Source organism: Protopterus annectens, chromosome 14.part0 (assembly GCF_019279795.1).
Source record: "Protopterus annectens isolate FY-2018-M chromosome 14.part0, PAN1.0, whole genome shotgun sequence".
Taxonomy (NCBI): Eukaryota; Metazoa; Chordata; order Ceratodontiformes; family Protopteridae; genus Protopterus; species Protopterus annectens.
The window spans coordinates 222,535,338-222,553,944 of record NC_056748.1 but is presented as its reverse complement, the minus strand read 5'-3'; the positions used below and the strand labels follow the sequence as shown (position 1 = coordinate 222,553,944).

General features: G+C 40.8%; 1 protein-coding gene across 1 annotated transcript in view; it reads left to right on the top strand.

Moving 5' to 3' along the window:
• Positions 1-18,607, top strand: part of CFAP58 (cilia and flagella associated protein 58) — a 2,107,107-nt gene that overhangs the window by 109,874 nt on the left and 1,978,626 nt on the right. Inside the window, exon 2 of the mRNA XM_044055947.1 lies at positions 5,539-5,820. Within this exon, the coding sequence (XP_043911882.1) occupies positions 5,539-5,820 (282 nt within the window). The remainder of the gene's footprint in view (positions 1-5,538; positions 5,821-18,607) is intronic.

Here is an 18,607-nt window from a genome sequence, read left to right as displayed (position 1 = left end):
CCTCCTCTTCTGAAGCCTCCCCTGATCATTCAGAGGAGGCCCTTTGGAAGAAGACGTGCAAGAGGAAGCACATTGACTCTCCTGAGTCTGTCACTTCGGATACGGGTTTGGATGAATCAGAAGGGTCCCCGAGATCCCCCTCTGAAGATGTTTCCTTTTCGGACATCCTGGAAATGCTTAGGCAGAGGGGGAACTGGACTGCCCTAGTCCCTACTGAGGATGAATCCGTATTCCTGGATGCGTTTGTTTCTCACCCTTCCACTTCCTGGGTGTCTCCTCCCTTCAATCCACTAATGCCGGTGGTGGCTCGAAGAGCTTGGTCAGCCCCGGACACAGTGGAACCAACCCCGAGGAGGCCCAGCAAATTTATTACTGCACCCTCTGACAAACAGTTCCTTACAAAGGGTGTTCCTGTGGATGCCATGGTGGTAGCAGCAGCCACTAAAAAGGAATTAGCGGAGACTTCTTCCTCTGTCCATCCTCCTAACAAGGAGTCTAGGACTATCGACAAATATGGGAAGCGAATGTTTGCTTCAGCGACCTTCTCCATGAGGTCACTGAATTACTTATGTCATTTTACCAGGCTTCAGAGGGATCTCTTGAAAGAGCTTGGAGATACCCTCCAAGATCCATCAGCTGAAGGAGTGCAAGCTAAAGTAGCTTCTCAGCTGGCGACCCTTAATTCAGTGGTTAACTCCTCCATGAGGCTCATTTCTTATGCAGCTGATGGTATGAGTAGAGACACAGGCACAGGGATGGCCCTTCGGAGACACGCATGGATGCGGTTGTGTAATTTTGCGGAGCCCTTTAGAGCATCATTCACTAACACCCCCTTTGATGGTTCATTGCTCTTTGGACCACAGGTGAAGGACACTCTCAGTAGGTGTGAACAGGAAGGCAAGACTCTCTCTGCCATGGGAGTCCATTTTTCCACTCCTTCCAGACCATATCCCAAAGGTCAGAAGAGTGGAAAAATGTGGTTTCGGAAATCCCAGGGAGCCTTGCCTGATAGACGTAGTGATTTTTCCTCCAGGGGCAGAGGAGGGAATAACAACAACAGATGCTGCCCTCGAGGCAGAGGGGGTCTGCAGAACCAGGGCAGCAGAGAATCGTTCTCTGACAAGCCCTTCCAGCACCTCTGAAGGGTTGCCTGGCTGCCCGCCTCTGGAGGCAGTCAGGGGAAGACTTTCACTGTACCCAAAAGCCCGGCAAGACATTACGCGAGACAAATGGGTACAATCAGTCATATCCAGAGGCTACGTAATTCCCTTCTTCCAATCTCCTCTATCGTCAAACAGATCCCCCCCCCCCAGATGTTCCACCCAATCTGAGGGCCCAAGTAGTCACAGAAATTTCCAGACTGATAGAAAAAAGAGTCATCCAGGAAGTCCCGGCAGACCAACTCGGATCTGGAACTTACTCAAGGTTCTTTTTAGTACCAAAAAAGACAGGGGACTGGAGACCAATTTTGGATCTCAGCAGACTAAACAAGTCTGTTCAAAGAACAAAGTTTCGGATGGTCATGCTTCAGTCTATTCTACCCTTTTTGGGTCAGGACAATTGGATGTGCTCAATAGATCTCCAGGATGCGTACTACCACATAAAGATGGACAGGCGCTCCAGGAAATTCCTTCGCTTCCGGCTGGGAGCCAGACATTATCAGTTCAGAGCTCTGCTCTTTGGTCTCACCACAGCCCCCAGGGTGTTCACCAAATGTATAGCAGTGGTCACGGCTCACCTAAGACATCAAGGATTCCAGGTGTTTCTTTATCTAGACGAGTGGCTCCTCACTGCTACTACCAGGCATCAACTTCTTCAAGCCAGGGACTATACAATCGCAATATGTGCCCAGTTAGGTATTACCATAAATTAGAAAAAATCTGCTTTGCTGCCCTGTCAATCTGTTACCTATATAGGAGCAAATCTATATACAAGAAGTATGTCCGCAAGACTACCGCCGGACAGGGTGGCCACAATTCGGCAGCAAGTTCATATCCTCATGCAATGCAAAAAGGTACAAGCCTGGTTGGTCCTTCAAACTCTGGGTTCTATGGCCACAGCTATTATTCTGATACCTCTATCCCGCTTTCACATGAGAATCCTGCAGTGGCTTCTATTCATACAGTCGTCCTTTCAACAACTCCTCATGTCCCACATGATTATAATTAAAGAAACTTGCAAAACACACCTTTCCTGATGGATGGTCTCCCCGCTAGTGTCTCTGAGCAGACCATTCATCCAACCCCCTCCAGTTGCCACAGTGACCACGGATGCCTCACTGATGGGGTGGGGGGGCATTATCAGGGCAGGACCGTCCAAGGCACATGGCAACCTCACGAGTACCATCTGCACATAAACGTCTTGGAGATGCGAGCTGTGCTTCTAGCGTTGCAAGAACTTCAGAGCGCATTCCCTCCTGGGACAATTGCAATTCAAACGGACAACATGTCAGTAGTGTGGTACATCAACAAGCAGGGTGGAACTAGGTCCTACCCCCTATGTCGAGAAGCACTCAGACTCTGGCAGTGGGCGATTTCCTCCCAATGATTTCTGATTGCAATTCCCATCCCTGGGAAATCCAACGTCATAGCGGACAGGCTCAGCAGAGCTATTCTCATGCCTTACGAGTGGTCTCTGAATCAGGTAGTTGTGGATCTCATCTTCCACAAGTGGGGACAGCCTTGCTGTGATCTGTTTGCAACCCCCTTCAACACCAAGTGCAGCAACTACTTCTCCCTTCTACCGCTTCCTGGTCATCCTCCCAGAGATGCTGTAGTCGACGATTGGCCTCAGGGACTTCTTTATGCTTTTCCGCCCTTTCCTCTTATACCCAAACTCATACAGAAAGCGACTTTGTTGGGTTGCAAAATGATCCTCATTGCTCCTTACTGGCCTCGACAGATTTGGTTTCCGTTCCTGCACTGTTATCTCCTCGAGCAGCCCTGGATCCTGGATCCTATTCCAGACCTGCTGATTCATCAATCAGGAGAGCTGCATCGATCCCTCCAGACCCTCCAGCTCACAGCTTGGTTGATCCAATTCCAACCCTAGCCAGGCTTCACAGTATTTCCCCAGCTGTGCGTGATATTATTATATCCTCTCACAAATCAGCTACTAGGAAAACGTATGCTAGTAAATGGAAACGTTTCTCTTATTAGGCAGAGGCTAGGAACATAGATCCCTTTTCAGCCCCAGTTCACGAGATCTTAGAATTCCTAACTGAGCTTTTTCACTCTGGGTCCGCTTCTTCCACAATCAGAGTTCAACTAGCAGCCATTTCTAACTATCATATTGGCTTTGCTAATCTAAATATCATGTCTCATAAGCTGTGTAAAGCCTTTCTTAGAGGGACTAATCTCCTTAGGCCCCCAGTGAGAGATCCCCCTCCTGCTTGGGACCTTAATTTAGTATTAACCTCCTTGATTATGCCCCCTTTTGAACCTGCGGCTTCATGCTCCCTTAAGTTTCTATCTTGGAAAACTCTTTTTCTGGTAGCTATTACTTTAGCCAAACGTGTATCAGAACTTCAAGCACTAAGCGTTCGTTCTCCATACTTCATTTTTCACAAGGATAGGGTAGCACTGAGAACTAATCCATCCTTCCTTCCTAAGGTGTGTTCAGAAAATAATCTAAACCAATCCATAGACCTTCCAGTGTTCTTCCCTAACTACACCAACAAGGCAGAATACGAATTACACCTTTTGGATGTGCATAGACAGTTGCGTTTTTATCTGCACAGAACTAAGGATATAAGGAAGTCGGTCCAACTCTTCCTTTCCTATGCTAAGGGTAAACAAGGTCTTCCAGTTTCCAAAGTGACCCTGTATAGGTGGTTTTCTCACATTCTCACCTTCATTTATCAACTAAGAAACAAAGAATTGGCTACCAAACTGAAAGGACATTCTACTAGGGTTTTAGCTACTTCCAATCTAGACTACCCATGGACTCTATTTGTGCAGTAGCTACATGGGCAAATCCTCATACCTTTATTTCTCATTACAAGTTAGATATGACCTCCAGGAATAGAGCTAACATTGGTTCCACTGTTCTGAAGAGTCTGTTCCAATGAGCCACCCAGGATTATAGGTGCTAGGGACGCTGTCCCAACAAGCAAGAAACAAAGGCGTGATAGACAACTTAACATAAAGAAGTTATGTACCTACCATAATGTTCCATGTTAGTTGTCTTCATCTCGCCTTCTTTCTTGCGTTCCTCCCCCTCCATCCCCCTGTCCTATTGGACTGAGAGGAATTTAGATTTCATCAGCTGAGTTTTTTCTGGTTTGCTTCCTCTACTGATTTAAAGAGTATAACAGATATGCCCAACCTGTTAGTTTGGTCACATTATTCTTGATATGTCTGGGGTTAGCTATTACAAACGAGATCTGGGTAGCTAGCGCTAGGCATCATGTAATAAGGGGTAGCCTTGAGCCAGTAAACAGCTCTCGAGCTATAGAAGATGGCCGAGTCAGAACCGAGGGTCGGCTCCGATCCCAACAAGCAAGAAAGAAGGCGAGATGAAGACAACTAACATGGAACGTTATGGTAGGTACATAACTTCTTTTTATGCAGTATGAAAACATTATTTTCTATATAATTTCACTTCCCTTACCCCAAAACTGTTGAGCACCTATCCCGGTCGGTCTGATCGCTGTCCTGACAACTGATGCCCCATGAAATGAGGGGTGAAAGAAGCGAGAACAGGGAGCCATGGTTGTTATACAGCATGAGTTTTGGCATTTTTTGTATCCTCAGTATCCCCACTGGCATGAACGTGGATCATAGCACTGGCTTTTGTGGACCTATTATATTTCCCTGCTACTACACACCTACAGTTCAATCTAGATTGAATGATTAGACCTTGGGAAGATCCATGCTTCTCAAAGTTCCTAGTTGCAAATGATGAAATCCTGGGCCTTTCCCTAGGAGAAGGTGTTTTTGGTGGGACTGTGCACCCCATCATGGGTGGATTTTCATTAGTTGTTCTCTCCATCTGTCCTTGACTGGCTCCTCCAGTGCTCAAACCACTAATAAGACCCATATCATCTGGAGTACAATTGTGGCTAAAACCTTAACAATGTGAAGGCAGCTTAGGGAGCTGATGTTTTGATTCCAGATAAAATTCTATTTGTTTAAGAATGATTAAAATACTTCCAGAGGCCAGTAGACCTACTGATAGTAAATATCATTTTTTTTCTAAATGGAAAAGGTATACCATGTGCATCAAACATGAGATACCTTTCCCTTTTATAGTTTGACATGCACAGGGTACTTGATTACTTTTGTCACTTGCTCAGCTTATGTCTGTCTTACTGTTTCATCAAACTGCATGTCGACTTACCTGCAGTCCTTATGAACCTATTTTGTCTTTTTCTGTACATTTAAAGTTTTCCTTAAGTATATGCTGTATTTGAAGTCTTACAGGAAAAAGTGATACTGCTCTACTGAGATATGAATGTTGTGCTAAGTCACTTTGTCAAAGGAATACTTTTTATGTGTTTGGTATAGTTCATTAAAGTTTAATTCTCCCTTTTTTCAGGAAAAGGCAGAGAAGCCGGAAGTTGAAGAAAATGCATTTGAGACACTGGAGAAGGACTTTCAAGAAGTCCTCAATGAGCTCATGGGAGACAAAAGCCTGGAAAAGTTTCGGTTTGAATATGAGAAGCTTCTCAAAGCCCTGAAGAAATCTCATGAGGGTGAAAAGAGACTAATGTCAAAATGTAGAGAGCTCAATGCAGAGATAGTTGCTAATTCATCCAAGGTTGCAGCAGCCCTGAAACTTTCTCAAGATGACCAGTCAACGATTGCATCACTAAAACAGGTAAGCAATAATCAGTCTCTCAGGCATGCTGTACTCTCTGTGCTTTATTTGTTCCGTTTATTTGTATGAACCAAACTTCACTAGAATAAGCTCTTTGTAGCTCCAGTTGATGTTCTTCATTAGTTCACTATTGCAGTAGCCAGCTATATGGGATGTATCCTGCCAAGGATCAGAAATCTGGCCAGTCTGCAAAATGATGGGCAACTTCCTCGCATCCTGTACATCCACCCTTAAACCAAGAGTATTTGATGGTATAAGAGGGATACACAGAAGCAAAAACTCAGAATGTTCTTGCTCTATGTGTGCTCAGACGGTCTTTTTATCAGCTTATCATCATTAATGTAGGGGGTGGCTTTAGCTACAGTTTGGACAGTTAAGTATTCCCATTAGGGAACTTTCCTTTTTCTGAAAAAAAAATGTAGTTTTAAAAATTGCTTATGCCTGTCAACAACTGTAAATGTCTGTGTGATAGTCAGATTTCCTATACTCTCAAATTTCTTGTGTTTTTTTGTTTAGGACCTCAACACAATATTAATTTCTATTACAGTTGCCTTTCATTTACCTGTAAAACCTTAAGAAACAGACAGGAGTCCCTCAAATGATTTTTTGTAAATAGGCATTTGAAAGAGTTGACATGAGAAGAAAAAGAAAACCATTAGGAAGTGTCCAAAGAATCTCCTATTTCACCCTCTTAACTGCAGTATGGCTTTGGTGTATCCACTATGATTCTCATAATCCCTCTGACATGACCCCTAAGGAGGCCACTAAAGACCAGGAATTAAGCATGGCCTGTCAGTTTGTGTATTAGGCTGGTGCTGAGGAGGGAAAATCTAGGTTCATACTCTGTGAGAGTGAGGGAAATTTTCACTAAGTTTTTATGAGGGAAGACATTGCAAGATCTATTATGGAGCTACAGCTTTTGCATGCTACCTCTAAAACGTTAAGACTGCACTCCCCTAAAAAGCAGACTCAAGAGACAAAACATTGGCGATGTTGTACTGTACTGGCTCACCAGATGCGCAGTAGCAAGTGCTGCCCAAACCCCCGCCCCAGCTGGTTGACATCTCTGTAATAATAAATAAACAATTTTATGTGGTTCTCATCCACACGAATATGCATCCATTGTTCATGCAGAATTGGGTAGTCACGGAAGCCATTTGTAAAATCATTTGAAAACCTTGAAATCAGGATATTGTTTACTCTGTAGCCCAAATATAACTAAATTGACATCGTATTCATATATTTACTTTGGTTGGTTGAGTAGTCACGGAAACCATTTGTAAAAGCATTCAAAAGTAGTTGAAATCAGGATTACAGTGCATTATAGTACACCATGCACATCTTGGAGCGGTTAATTTATAGTATCTCTGAAAATAAAACCTTATTAAGATTTCAAGTTTTTGAAGTTGCAGTCGTGTTATTCACTTAAAAACAGACCTGAAGCAACATTTAAAATGTAGAATATACTTCAAGGGGGCATTAAACCCATCCCACCCCCCCAAAATTACCAACCAATTACAGGCGGTATCTTGTTTGTAATGCTGTATGCATAATTAATCTGTTGTGCTGTTCAGCCAGCCCAGCATGAATGCAGAAATGCATCATCAGTTACAACATGACTAATTGATATATTTGTCTTTAGACTAACGCCTGCACTTTCAGTTGTTGACAATTAGGTTGGTGTTCTTCAGTGGAGTCCACACATCTTGTGTATGTGCATATACATAGTCTGGTGCTGTGCATCTGGGTTTTAACTAAGTTATCCTTATTTTTGCAATGACTGTCATTATCTGTAGAACCTGCTTTGTGCCTTCTTAGACTTGGGTCATGAATATTCAGTTTGTAATTGCCAAGGTGCTTTTCTGCACTAGTTTCTATTCTTTGGGTGAGAAATTACACTGAGGTCCCACCTTTCCTCGCTAATGATATTTCAGGTAGATGTAAAAGATTGTGTGACTCATAACAAAAAACGGTGGACAATTGTTTGGTATTCTGTGCTGATTTCCCTTGCTTGTTCTGAATACCATAGTGAGTCTTTCCTGAAAATAAATCATGGCTAGTAGGACTTGACAGAAAAAAAAATACTTTTCCATTGAGTCTCTGAGATTCATCCCTGTCTTTCATTTCAGAGTTGATTTTTCCTCATCGGTTCTAGTTTTATTTTTTTATATTATGTAATCACTTACACCTGATGTAATTTACTATAGAATTAAAACTGATCTGAAAATTTAATTGGTAATACCATTGGTTTTATAAATATATCACAGGAGGTGAAAAAGTTCCTAGTGAATAGCAGAAGTCAGATGAGATTCTCTTTCAGACAAGTGGGAGGAAAACATACTTGATTTATTTTCTTTTCATATAACTTGATGCCTTGAGTTCTGCCTTGCAAGCTTTACATTTTTTCTCAGTCTGACACATTTCATTTTTATAATTTTAGTTTGTCATCCAGTTGTGATTTCCTGTAAGGAATTGCTATTTTTATACTGCAAACACCTATAATACAATGCATTCCCTATAATACCTATAATAAAATACAGTCACTACTCAGATGTGCTCATCTACAGTCATTGTATGGATGATGTCATGGCCTAATATGCATGGCATGCCAATCATGCCTTATTTCCATTCCACTTCACAGCCGGTAGGCTTGTCAGTCACCCTTGTCGACATCCACTCCTGCACGAAACTGCTGGAGAGCCAGTACACTGCAACATCACCAAAACATTTGCCTTCTCCATTGACTCTCTTAGACAGTAACCTTCTCAAGAAGGTTTGCTCAGGGCCTGTGTAAGGCAATCCAGGCACTTCAACCCTCTGTTCCAGTTTGTACCCCAGTTAAGAGAAAGAGATACCATGCTTCTTCAGATGTAGAGGATCTTTCTGAATCTGATGGCTGAGGGTCTAAATTGCACCTCACAGCTATCATTACCTTCCCCTTGTAAGTATAAGACAGAAGCCACCATTTCCTTGGTGTCCCCCAATGAAGAAATTTCATATGGAATACTCTCTCCAAAAAATGAAAGATGCTTTATTAAATGTGAGGGTTGGGAGGTGTCAGAGTCTCAAAAGATATACTGTTAACTATCAAATGTTGCTTTACCTAAACCGGTGGCAATTCCCCTGTTTTAGTGGTCTTAGAGGATGCATTTGCTTCTGCCTCTGTTTCCCCTGACTTTCACCCCTATTGACATATTTTTCAGGGTCCCTGATTTGCATACATTTCTCCACAAAAGCCTTGTTGCAGACCCAGCTGTTAGTTATTTTGATAGAAACAGTTGTGCTAAGACTTTCTCTGCTTCCAACTCAGTTTCAAATAAAAATAGTGGCTTCTTTAACAAAATAAGAAAATCTACACTTTATCTACTTTGGCATTAAGGGCAATTAATTGTCAGATCTACATCCAAGTATCTTTTGTTTATTTTTGCTAACGTGGAACAAACTATAGCTACCCTACTTAACTCTAACACTAAATCCCCTTTTGGGAATATTTTTAATTTTGCTTGACAGATTGACAAGTATATACTATACAGTGTATGCTGTTGCTAGGGCAGCTGCCACTGCATGGATTAGACTACAGAATTCTTCTGGTGTTAAGGCTAATCTTCTTAATGCTCCACTTGACAGAGACCTTTGGTTTGGTAATTTTTTCAGCTAAAGTATTAAAGTAGTGGATGGGTAATTCCTTTGATATTTACAAATAGGAAACAAAAAGTATTTTGTCTTCTTGCATTAACATTTTTCTTCTTCCAGTTCCAGTTTAATACTTCAGTGAGAGGAAAATGTTAATACAAGGAGACAAAAAAGTATTTTGTCTCCTTGTATTAACATTTTCCTCTCACTGAAGTATTAAACTGGAACTGGAAGAAGAAAAATGTTATTGCAAGAAGACAAAATACTTTTTGTTTCCTATTCTTAAATATCAAACAAAATACATCATCTTCTGGTCCCTTTTTAAGAATTAAAATCTCTCAGCAAAAGTCTTCCAAGCAACAATATTAAAAGAAGTTGCAGGGAGACACAAAAATGAAAGAAGATGGATCCCAAGAACATTCCTTTCAAATGAAAGCTTAATAATTATTTCCCTTAATTTCTGGAAAAATATAAATTCAGATATACCTTGTTTCAAAAGAAAGCTCAGTGACTATATACCTTCATTTATGAAAAAAAAAAAGATAGCCTAAAATGTCTGTGATCTAAGACTAATAAAGGGTGGTCACATGCTTCTTTGGTCATCCTTTCCTCCCTAGTCAGGAATACCTCTCTTTAATGAAAAACAAATCCATCCATTTCCTCAAATTTTATCAGACTTACTATCACAGTGTGCAGTGGAACCAGTACCTCCTTCCTTAAGAAAAAAAAGGCTTTTATTCAAGAATGTTCCTGGTTCCCAAAAAGGAATGTATGTTGCAGTAGCATAGCTAGGGTGGGGGGCAAGGGGAAACTGCCCTGGGCACAAAGCATTCGGGGGAGGTTGCAATCAGCTGATCCCAATCACTCTTTAATGGTATACTGGCTTTTAAAAGCTGTTATTGCATTTGTAGTCAAATCTGAGTGTTGTAGTGCTCTGTGTGTGGTCTAAACTATAGCAACTGAGTTTGCTATAATTTAAACAGAATTTTTTTTAATTAAAATATGAGCACCATAGTGCTCATTGCAGGCAGTGTATAAACTGTAGCAACTGTTTGCTACATTTGTAAAAAGCAGTTTGCTACAGTTTAAAAAGAAGAAATTATTTTTTAAAATGAAAACTAAAGTGCTGCAGTGCTGTTCAGGTGGCATATAAACTGTAGCAAACTGTTTGCAACATGTGTAGCAAACAGTTTGCTACAATTTGAAAAAGTTGAAAAAGTAAATTACTATTTCTTTAAATAAAACATTTTAAAGGAGGGTTGGAGGCAGTGCACAGCAATGGGATCTGAATAGCTGGAGCTAGGTCGGTGGGGGGAGGGGCAGCTAGTGCCATGCAGCTGGCCATCTAGTTGATCTGCCAGTAGAAGGAAAGTCCTCTTTTTTTTTTTTACTGTTCAATGGAAGAGCTGGCAAAGGGGTCTTATAGTTAACTGTATTAAGCTGACATTGCCAGCATTATTATTGTCTTAAACATACAAACTATAAATACAATGAAACTGAACAATAATAAAAAAAATAGAAATACAGCAGAAACTGGAGAAGGTGACAATTTACTTTATAGCTGTAATACATTTTAGACTAATAAGAGGCATCCTTTTCTGAGTTGCTCTATTTCATAACAATAGTTGCATACTGCATTGAATTCTCTTAAGTACACTGAGATTAGAGGGTCTTTAGCATGGTCTCTGTTGACCTTAGAGACATCTCTGACTATTGCTTGCAGCTGATTGTGAAAAACAGTGGTTTATGACGTAGGCAGAATGTTTCAGTGGGCATAACTTGGCAATAGCAGATTAAACCCCAGTGCCCTTTCCTTACTTGGAGGAAGTCTCCCTGAGTTGCATGTTGGCCATGTTTGTATGTGATCTTGTGACATTCTCTCTTTCTAAACCATGTGTTGGCTACTATCAAGCCATTTGCTAGACAGAAGTCTAGAATGGCCTGTCCTTCTTTATTCCTGTTGCCACACCTATGTTTTCCCAGGCAGTCTTCATATTCTGTTCTGTCTGTCCCAATATATGCATTCAGGTCACTCATTATCAACACCAATTCAAGCTGTCTTGCTTTATCTAGTAGGTCCTACAACTGCTGATTGCACTCTTTTTCTCACTATCACAACCCTGCTGGGGGCATAGGCTGAGATTATAAATACTACCCCATCATTAGGCTGGACTCTGATTGCCATGAGTCTGTTACTAATTCTGATTACATCCTTCACTGTCTTCTGAAGCATTTTCTTCACCACAGCCTCCACACCATTTTACCTTGAGCTCCTCCTCCAGAGTAGTAGACTCTGGATCCCAAGCAAAGTGGCTTTGCTGCACTGCCCTTCCATCTTGTCTCTTGAATACATAGGGTGTCTTGCCTCCTCCTTACCATCATGCCATCCACATCCAAGCTCCATCATGTCAGTGAACTTACACTGAGTGTAGCTACTAATAGTTCATATTTTGCATATTGATTGGTTTTACGTCCAGCTGTCACTCAACAAAGTTATCCCAGGTAACCCAAGCTGAGAAACTGAACACCAGCCAGCCAGTAGCTTATTGAACCAGGGCTGCTGTGATTTATGGTGGGTACACACTGGTCAATAGGGGCACATACACCACTCCTACTATTAGAATGGGTACCTGACATAGGTCAGAGTAGGCCGGGTCCTTAAGCTACTTATCACTGGCAAATACCTATGTTCATTTGGCAACATTAGTCAACATGCCTGAATCACCTAGAGCCATATTTTTCACCATCAAGTGACTAGTCCTGCCATGGCATGCAGTTTGTGATTCCTGTTCTCCTATCTTGAGGATACTATGCACCACAGAATATGCCCAAAGTGACTGGTCTGTACAACTCTTCCTCCTATAGACACCATGTAAAGCCTGTGCTGCCACACACAGCTCCATGCTTGGGTGAATTTAAGATGAAAACACTGAGCATGTTTTTTGGAGCTGGGAAGAAACCCTACAAAGACACAGGAAGAGCATGCAAACTTCAAACAGGCATTGACTAAAGATCAGAATCAAACCTTGTACCTTGTTCATGGGAGGTGAACACCTTAACCATTAAGCACTATTCAGTCATAGAATCCAAACAGGCTTTCTACCAAGTGAATGGAGAACTGAAGCTGTTATTCCTCTGCACAAAGGTGGACTATCCATGGACTTGGGAAACTACTGACCCATAATTCTGACTAGTCTCATATGCAAGGCCTTGGAAAGAATAATCAATGGGCATGATAAATAGCATAGAAAACTTTCATACACTGGATCCAACCCAGTTTGGTTTGTTCAAGAGCAGGTCATGCCTACTCAACCTGATGATTTTCTTTGAGAAGGTCACCAAAGCAATGGACAATGCCAAAGCAGTGCATACTGCTTGTCTCAACCTAGCCAAAACATTCAACACAGTACCTTACTTGGGCATTGTAGACAGCCTCACAAAACTAGGTATATACGCCTATGTCACTTGCTGGATAGGCAGCTGGCTTACAGACAGAACACAAGAAGTCAGGATAGGTGAGTTTACCTCCACAAAAAGATCAGTCACTTGCGGTGTCCCCCAGGGCTCAGTGCTGGTACTGCTCCTTTTTGGTGTCTACTTCTCTAAAGACAAGGCCATCCTCAAAGACCTCTAGTTGACCAAGTTTACAGATGACTGGAAACCACGTGCAATCCAAGAATCCTGCAAAGACATAAGTATCCCTCAAGAAGACCTAACACAGACTAATAACTGGTGAAAAAGTCATGGTCTAAAACTCAATGCCAAAACATGCATAGTAGTATCTTTCACTAAGACTTCTACCTTGGAAATTACTGCACTGATAATATACCCCTGAGTGTTGACCCTATGGTCACACATGTTGATAGTGACTTGGCCTTTGACAGTGATGTGTCTACTGTAGTAAGGAAATCATTCTACTTTGTGCAACTTATAAACAAAGGTATAGCATCTAGGGCCAAATATGTCATTGTTCCATTGTACTTAGCCCTTCTCAGACCAATCACTAAGTAAAGTCTACCTTTGGTATGCAACTGGCCAAGTACGTGTAACAAATGGATCTTCCTCAGAAGTTCTTCACTACAAGAAAACAAGGTGTAGAAAACATGTCCTACATGGACCACCTCAAAGCCTCATACTTGTACTCTGTCTCATATATTATGCTGAGGGGTGATCTATTCCTGGCCTTCAAAGCAGCCTCTGTTCTAGCCCTTATGGACTTGTTGCTCATCTGTAAAACAAATGGCATCAGGAACATCCAATCTAGGGACCTGAACCTTGTCTGCAACATAAACAAGCTGTGTTGGTGGGACAGGTATGTGTTTCCAAGACTACCCCTTCTCTGGAACAGGCTTTCCATCCATGTGAAGGAGAGTTCTTCTTTGCACTTATTCAAGTGCAACTTGGATCAATTGGATGGGCAATAGTAAATTTACCCTAACTCTGCCACCCGTGTTCCTGTTAGAAAGAAGAAGCTTGTAAATGCTTGATGACTCATACCCAAGTTATACCCCTGTAAAAGAGTTTTATCATAACCTGTCAAATGCAGTTGGGAAGCATGGCTAGGCTTAAAAAGACCATTTAAGGTAGTTAGCCTGGTAATCACTTATGAACCTATTTAACCCTAAAATGGTATCCAAGTTTACTTTGGGTCAAGCTATCCATCTCCTGGTCTTTTTTCCAAAACCTAAAAAGTTAAGAAGAAAGGATTCGTTCTACTCTAGATGCCCAAAGACAATTCCGATCATATAATGACAACTCCAAAACTTTCAAAAATTCTGATCAGTTAGCCATTGCTTATGAAGGTAAGAAAAAAGGATGATCAGAGTCAAAGCAGACAATTTCCAAATGGTTATCCTATGTTGTCTCCTTTTGTTTTTTAACCACTTTATTAAATTATCACTTAAGACATAAGCAAACACACATTAACAGAAAAGAAAACAAACCATTTTAACATTTTCCATTTAAATACAGTAGACGTTACTTGTATTTTCTTTGCTATTGTCATCAGTCCAACATTACAAAAAAATTGCTGAATTCCTGCCTTACCTTAAACCTCACTCCTCCTCTTCTTGAACATTATTATGCACTGTATGTATTTTTCTCACTATTTCTATTTACTTATATGCAATTTTATCCTTTCCTTTTCTAAAGATCCCTGTTTCAGTTCTTTTATCTCCTTTATAATATTCAACAGCTCAAATACAGTTGGTGTAGACTTTGATTTCAATTTTCTAGTAATTGCTTTTTTTTGACAGCCAATAGAATTAAACTTAAGAAGGCATTATTATGTCTAGGCAATTCAGATCGTGTTTCCCAGCTCAAAAGAATCATTTCATTAGTTACAACCATTTACTCGCCCAGTATTTCTGACAGAATACTCTACAGGGAATTTTTAAAATCTGCCAACTCATTACACTCCCAAAACACATTTTCCCAGTTACCTTTCTTCCCCCTCACACCTCCGACATTAGCTATCTGCCTGAGGAAAAATTCTTTGAAGTCTCTTTGGGGTATAAAAATACCTATGCAAACACTTCCAAGCAAAGCTCCTAAACCTTCTGGACTTTGTTGCATACTTGGGAGAAAAACATATGTCCTCCCATTGTTCTTTTGCAAATTGCTAGTCCAGTCTCTCTTCCCAGTTTTTTCTAACCTTTTCTGATTGATTCTTGCAGTTATCATGCAATACTTTATATGCCCTTGTAATTATCCCATTTTAACAGCAGCTTTTGTTCTAGATTCAACTGAAAATTCTACCAGAATAGGTCTTTCATTTAAGATTTACTAATTCCTTTTTCTTTGCCTATACTCTGATAACAGTCCCTGGTAGGGCATGCAGTCTGTAGAACATTTTGTCTCTTTTAATGGCAAAAAGAGAGAGAGCAGTTAGTTTCTAAACAATTTCCAGATGATTGTGTCTGGCAATTACATTTTGTTACTCTCACCATGGAAAAGTCCCCCTCAGCAAGTCAAAACTCACTCTTTCAGAACTGTGGCTACTTTTAAGGCTTTCAGAAAAGGGATGGACTCTAGGTCTATCTTAGTGGTGCCTACTTTGTCATCTTTGCACACTTTTAGTGCATATTATAAACTGGTTTCAGCTTCCAGAGCTAGATCTGGATTTGCTAAACCAAACTTCAAAGGCTTCTCCACGCTGTTCCTTCTCAGTCCATGCTTTCTTACTAAACTATGGCAATTGTCCCATATAGTTTAGGCTATTGCAACAGTGATCTAATAAAGGATATGGTACAGTTCTTTAAGTTGACCTGCCATAACAGTAGATGTTTGAGTAGATAACTGAGTATGTTTTTTTCCTGCTCTTTTCTTGGCCATTGTGGGGAACCCTACTTTACCTTTTACCCTCCTGACATGACAGTCTCTGCTGCTTTTGATCTAACTACTACAGAGCTTTGCTTTCAACATTCTCTATGGTCAGGAAAGCTCTGAGCTGTTTAATACCTGCATGTGCCTGTTCTACTAGAGCATACTCTTTGCTAAGGACTGGATGTACGTTGTGTGAAGAAGGTGCCCAAAGCTTTGTAGGCTGGCCAGATATCTGATCCTATGCAAGATATATCCCATATACTTTCTGCAACTGCAACAATGATCTATTTGTACATCTTCTGTTATGGTACATCAACTTTACAACTGTAGTTTTTTCTGGTTATTTTGTATAAAATGTAGATTTATTTTCCTCCTAATCTATATTAATTTCTTTTAGCTTTAAATGTCCTCCTTGTCTAACCTTTTATCTGTGCCCAATTTACTTAGCTTGCCAGTTTTTCAACCATAGGAATTCTTTCCTCAATGAATCTTAATGTCATCTGAGCCAATCTTGTGCATTGTTATGCTGTTTTCAGTGATATTTTTTTGTTTGCCTTTTTCATACCGTGTTGCACCTCAGTATCATTTTATGTGGCTTCTTTTTTTTTTAATTTCTGTCTGATTTTGTTGTTTTCTGTGTAATTAACTATTCTACACATATTTCACCGCAGGTGTTCATTTATTCCCCTCATTTCCTGACACTTATTGTCCTTTATCCATGTACCTCATCTATAATTTGCTTAGCATTTTGCACCAGTCCAAAGTCATTCTTACTGACTGGTACAAGCTGGTGGTGAAAGATGGTTGGTTCTACTTTGCTTCTAAAATAAAAAAGTCTTTAAAATGTCTCCTTTCCTTTTTAGTCAGTCTAGTCCTACTCTTGGCAAAACAAATGATGTTCTTCATTTGATACAAAGCTTCAGGGTCCTTTCTCACATACCGTATGTCCACCTTTAATACAGAAATATGTGCTGGTATAAGAGGGATGTAGGGGCATGTCAGAAGTCAGAACATTCTTGCCGTATGTACAGTATTGCAGATGCTCATCAGCTTAGTGGTGTTATATTGGTGGATGGCTTCAGCTACAGCTATAGTCAGATAAGGAGCCCCATTGGGGAAACCTTCCTTTTCCTTTGAAAAACTTGTTGTAAAAAAATTCATGTTTCTGTCAGGAAGTGCAGATGTTGTGGTAGCAAATTCCTAATAAGAATATGTATACCAGATATGTTTTTTTGCCTAGGTGATGAACACAATGTCAAGTCCTGCCAATTGTGTCTTTCTTTTTCAGTAAAAACTCTAAAGAGTATGCTGAACTCCTCAAAACGTTTCTTCAGAACAAGTGCCACAGAGAATTTTGTATGTGCAGCCATGTTATTGGATTCCCCATAAGCTATATATAGAGGTTTCTGTGAATCCTAGATGTCTACCTCTTTTCTTTGGCCTGAGACTGATGACTTTGTTGAGGCAGTAGCACAACCTTTGGACCATCGATCTGTCTCTCCTGGTCCCTCTGGCATTTCTCCTCTGCAGGCCACTAGTCTGCAGAAGCATCACACATCTCTTTAGATTATCCATCAGGCAGAACTCACTGGAAGGAAGACCTAAGATTTATCTTGTCTGAGACTGTGACAGGCTTTCACCAAAGTACCAGTGAAAGAGGATGCTGGCGGGTCAATTATGGAAGTCTGGCCTATGGATTCCTCTCCTAAGACTATAAAAAATGCTGACAGAAGACAAAACATTTGTCTCTTCCTACTTCCCCATCTGTTCAAAATGGTTCTCATGAGAAGTGGTTCACATTTATGCAGGGATTATTTAAAGCCATCTTGTTCCTTCAACATTCTTTTGCAGTCTTTTCTTCTCCTACAACTGTGAAAAGAAAGGCAGACCCTTCTTCTTCTGATGAGGAAACTTTTTCTGACTCTGATAATGAAAGACTATGCCTATCAAATTTCTTTCCTAGCTGCATGTGAGCTTGAATCTGAGGACATTCTCTCCTTGGCTTCACCTAATGAACAAATCTCTTTTGGAGAGACAATATCCAGAATGAAAGATTTATTTAAGTGGGCAGGAAAGAATGTTTCATAGTCCCCCAAAAATATTATGAACTCCTTGTCATGGTTTATCCAAAGACTGTGGCCATTCCACCAGTCTTGTGGGCTTTAGAGGATGCCTTCACTGCAGCATCTGTTTCCCCAGATTATCATTCCCTACCGCCAAAAAAACGATGGCATTTACAGAGTGCAAGATACACAAAAGTTTCTTTACAGGAATCCTATTGTAGACCCTGCTATTACTTCCTTGGATGAAGAAATGATATGTTTGGAAATGTATTGCCTTAAAAGCCTAAGTGGCTGATGCATATACCTTCCTACCACACCTATCAAAGTCACAACTGTCCTTTGGATAGGATTTTCGGAATTATGTCTCACTCTTGGATTCTCTTACTTTATCTTTTGTGAGATATATCTGTCTCTCCAGCAAGTTCTGTTGATGTCACATGCTAGGTTAAGGTCCCTAGAACAAGTGAATCATGTATCATTTAACTTACGAATGTGTAGCATTTCCATTAAAGTAGGGTCAGAGGTTGATCTGTATGCAAGGCACAGGTCACTTCTGAGTAGTCTGTATGATACAGAGCATAGTGACAGTGATTTCAGTCTGTCCACGTATGACATGTGCTGAAGACCCTGAATTTTCTTTGTGAGGAAGGAAACTTTGAGGTCTCACCACTTGCTACAGGTGACTGTTTAGGAACATGCCATAGGGAGCACTGAACTCTATTATTGGCCTGATGAGGGAAGAATACAGGGGGGGTTATACCCGCTTT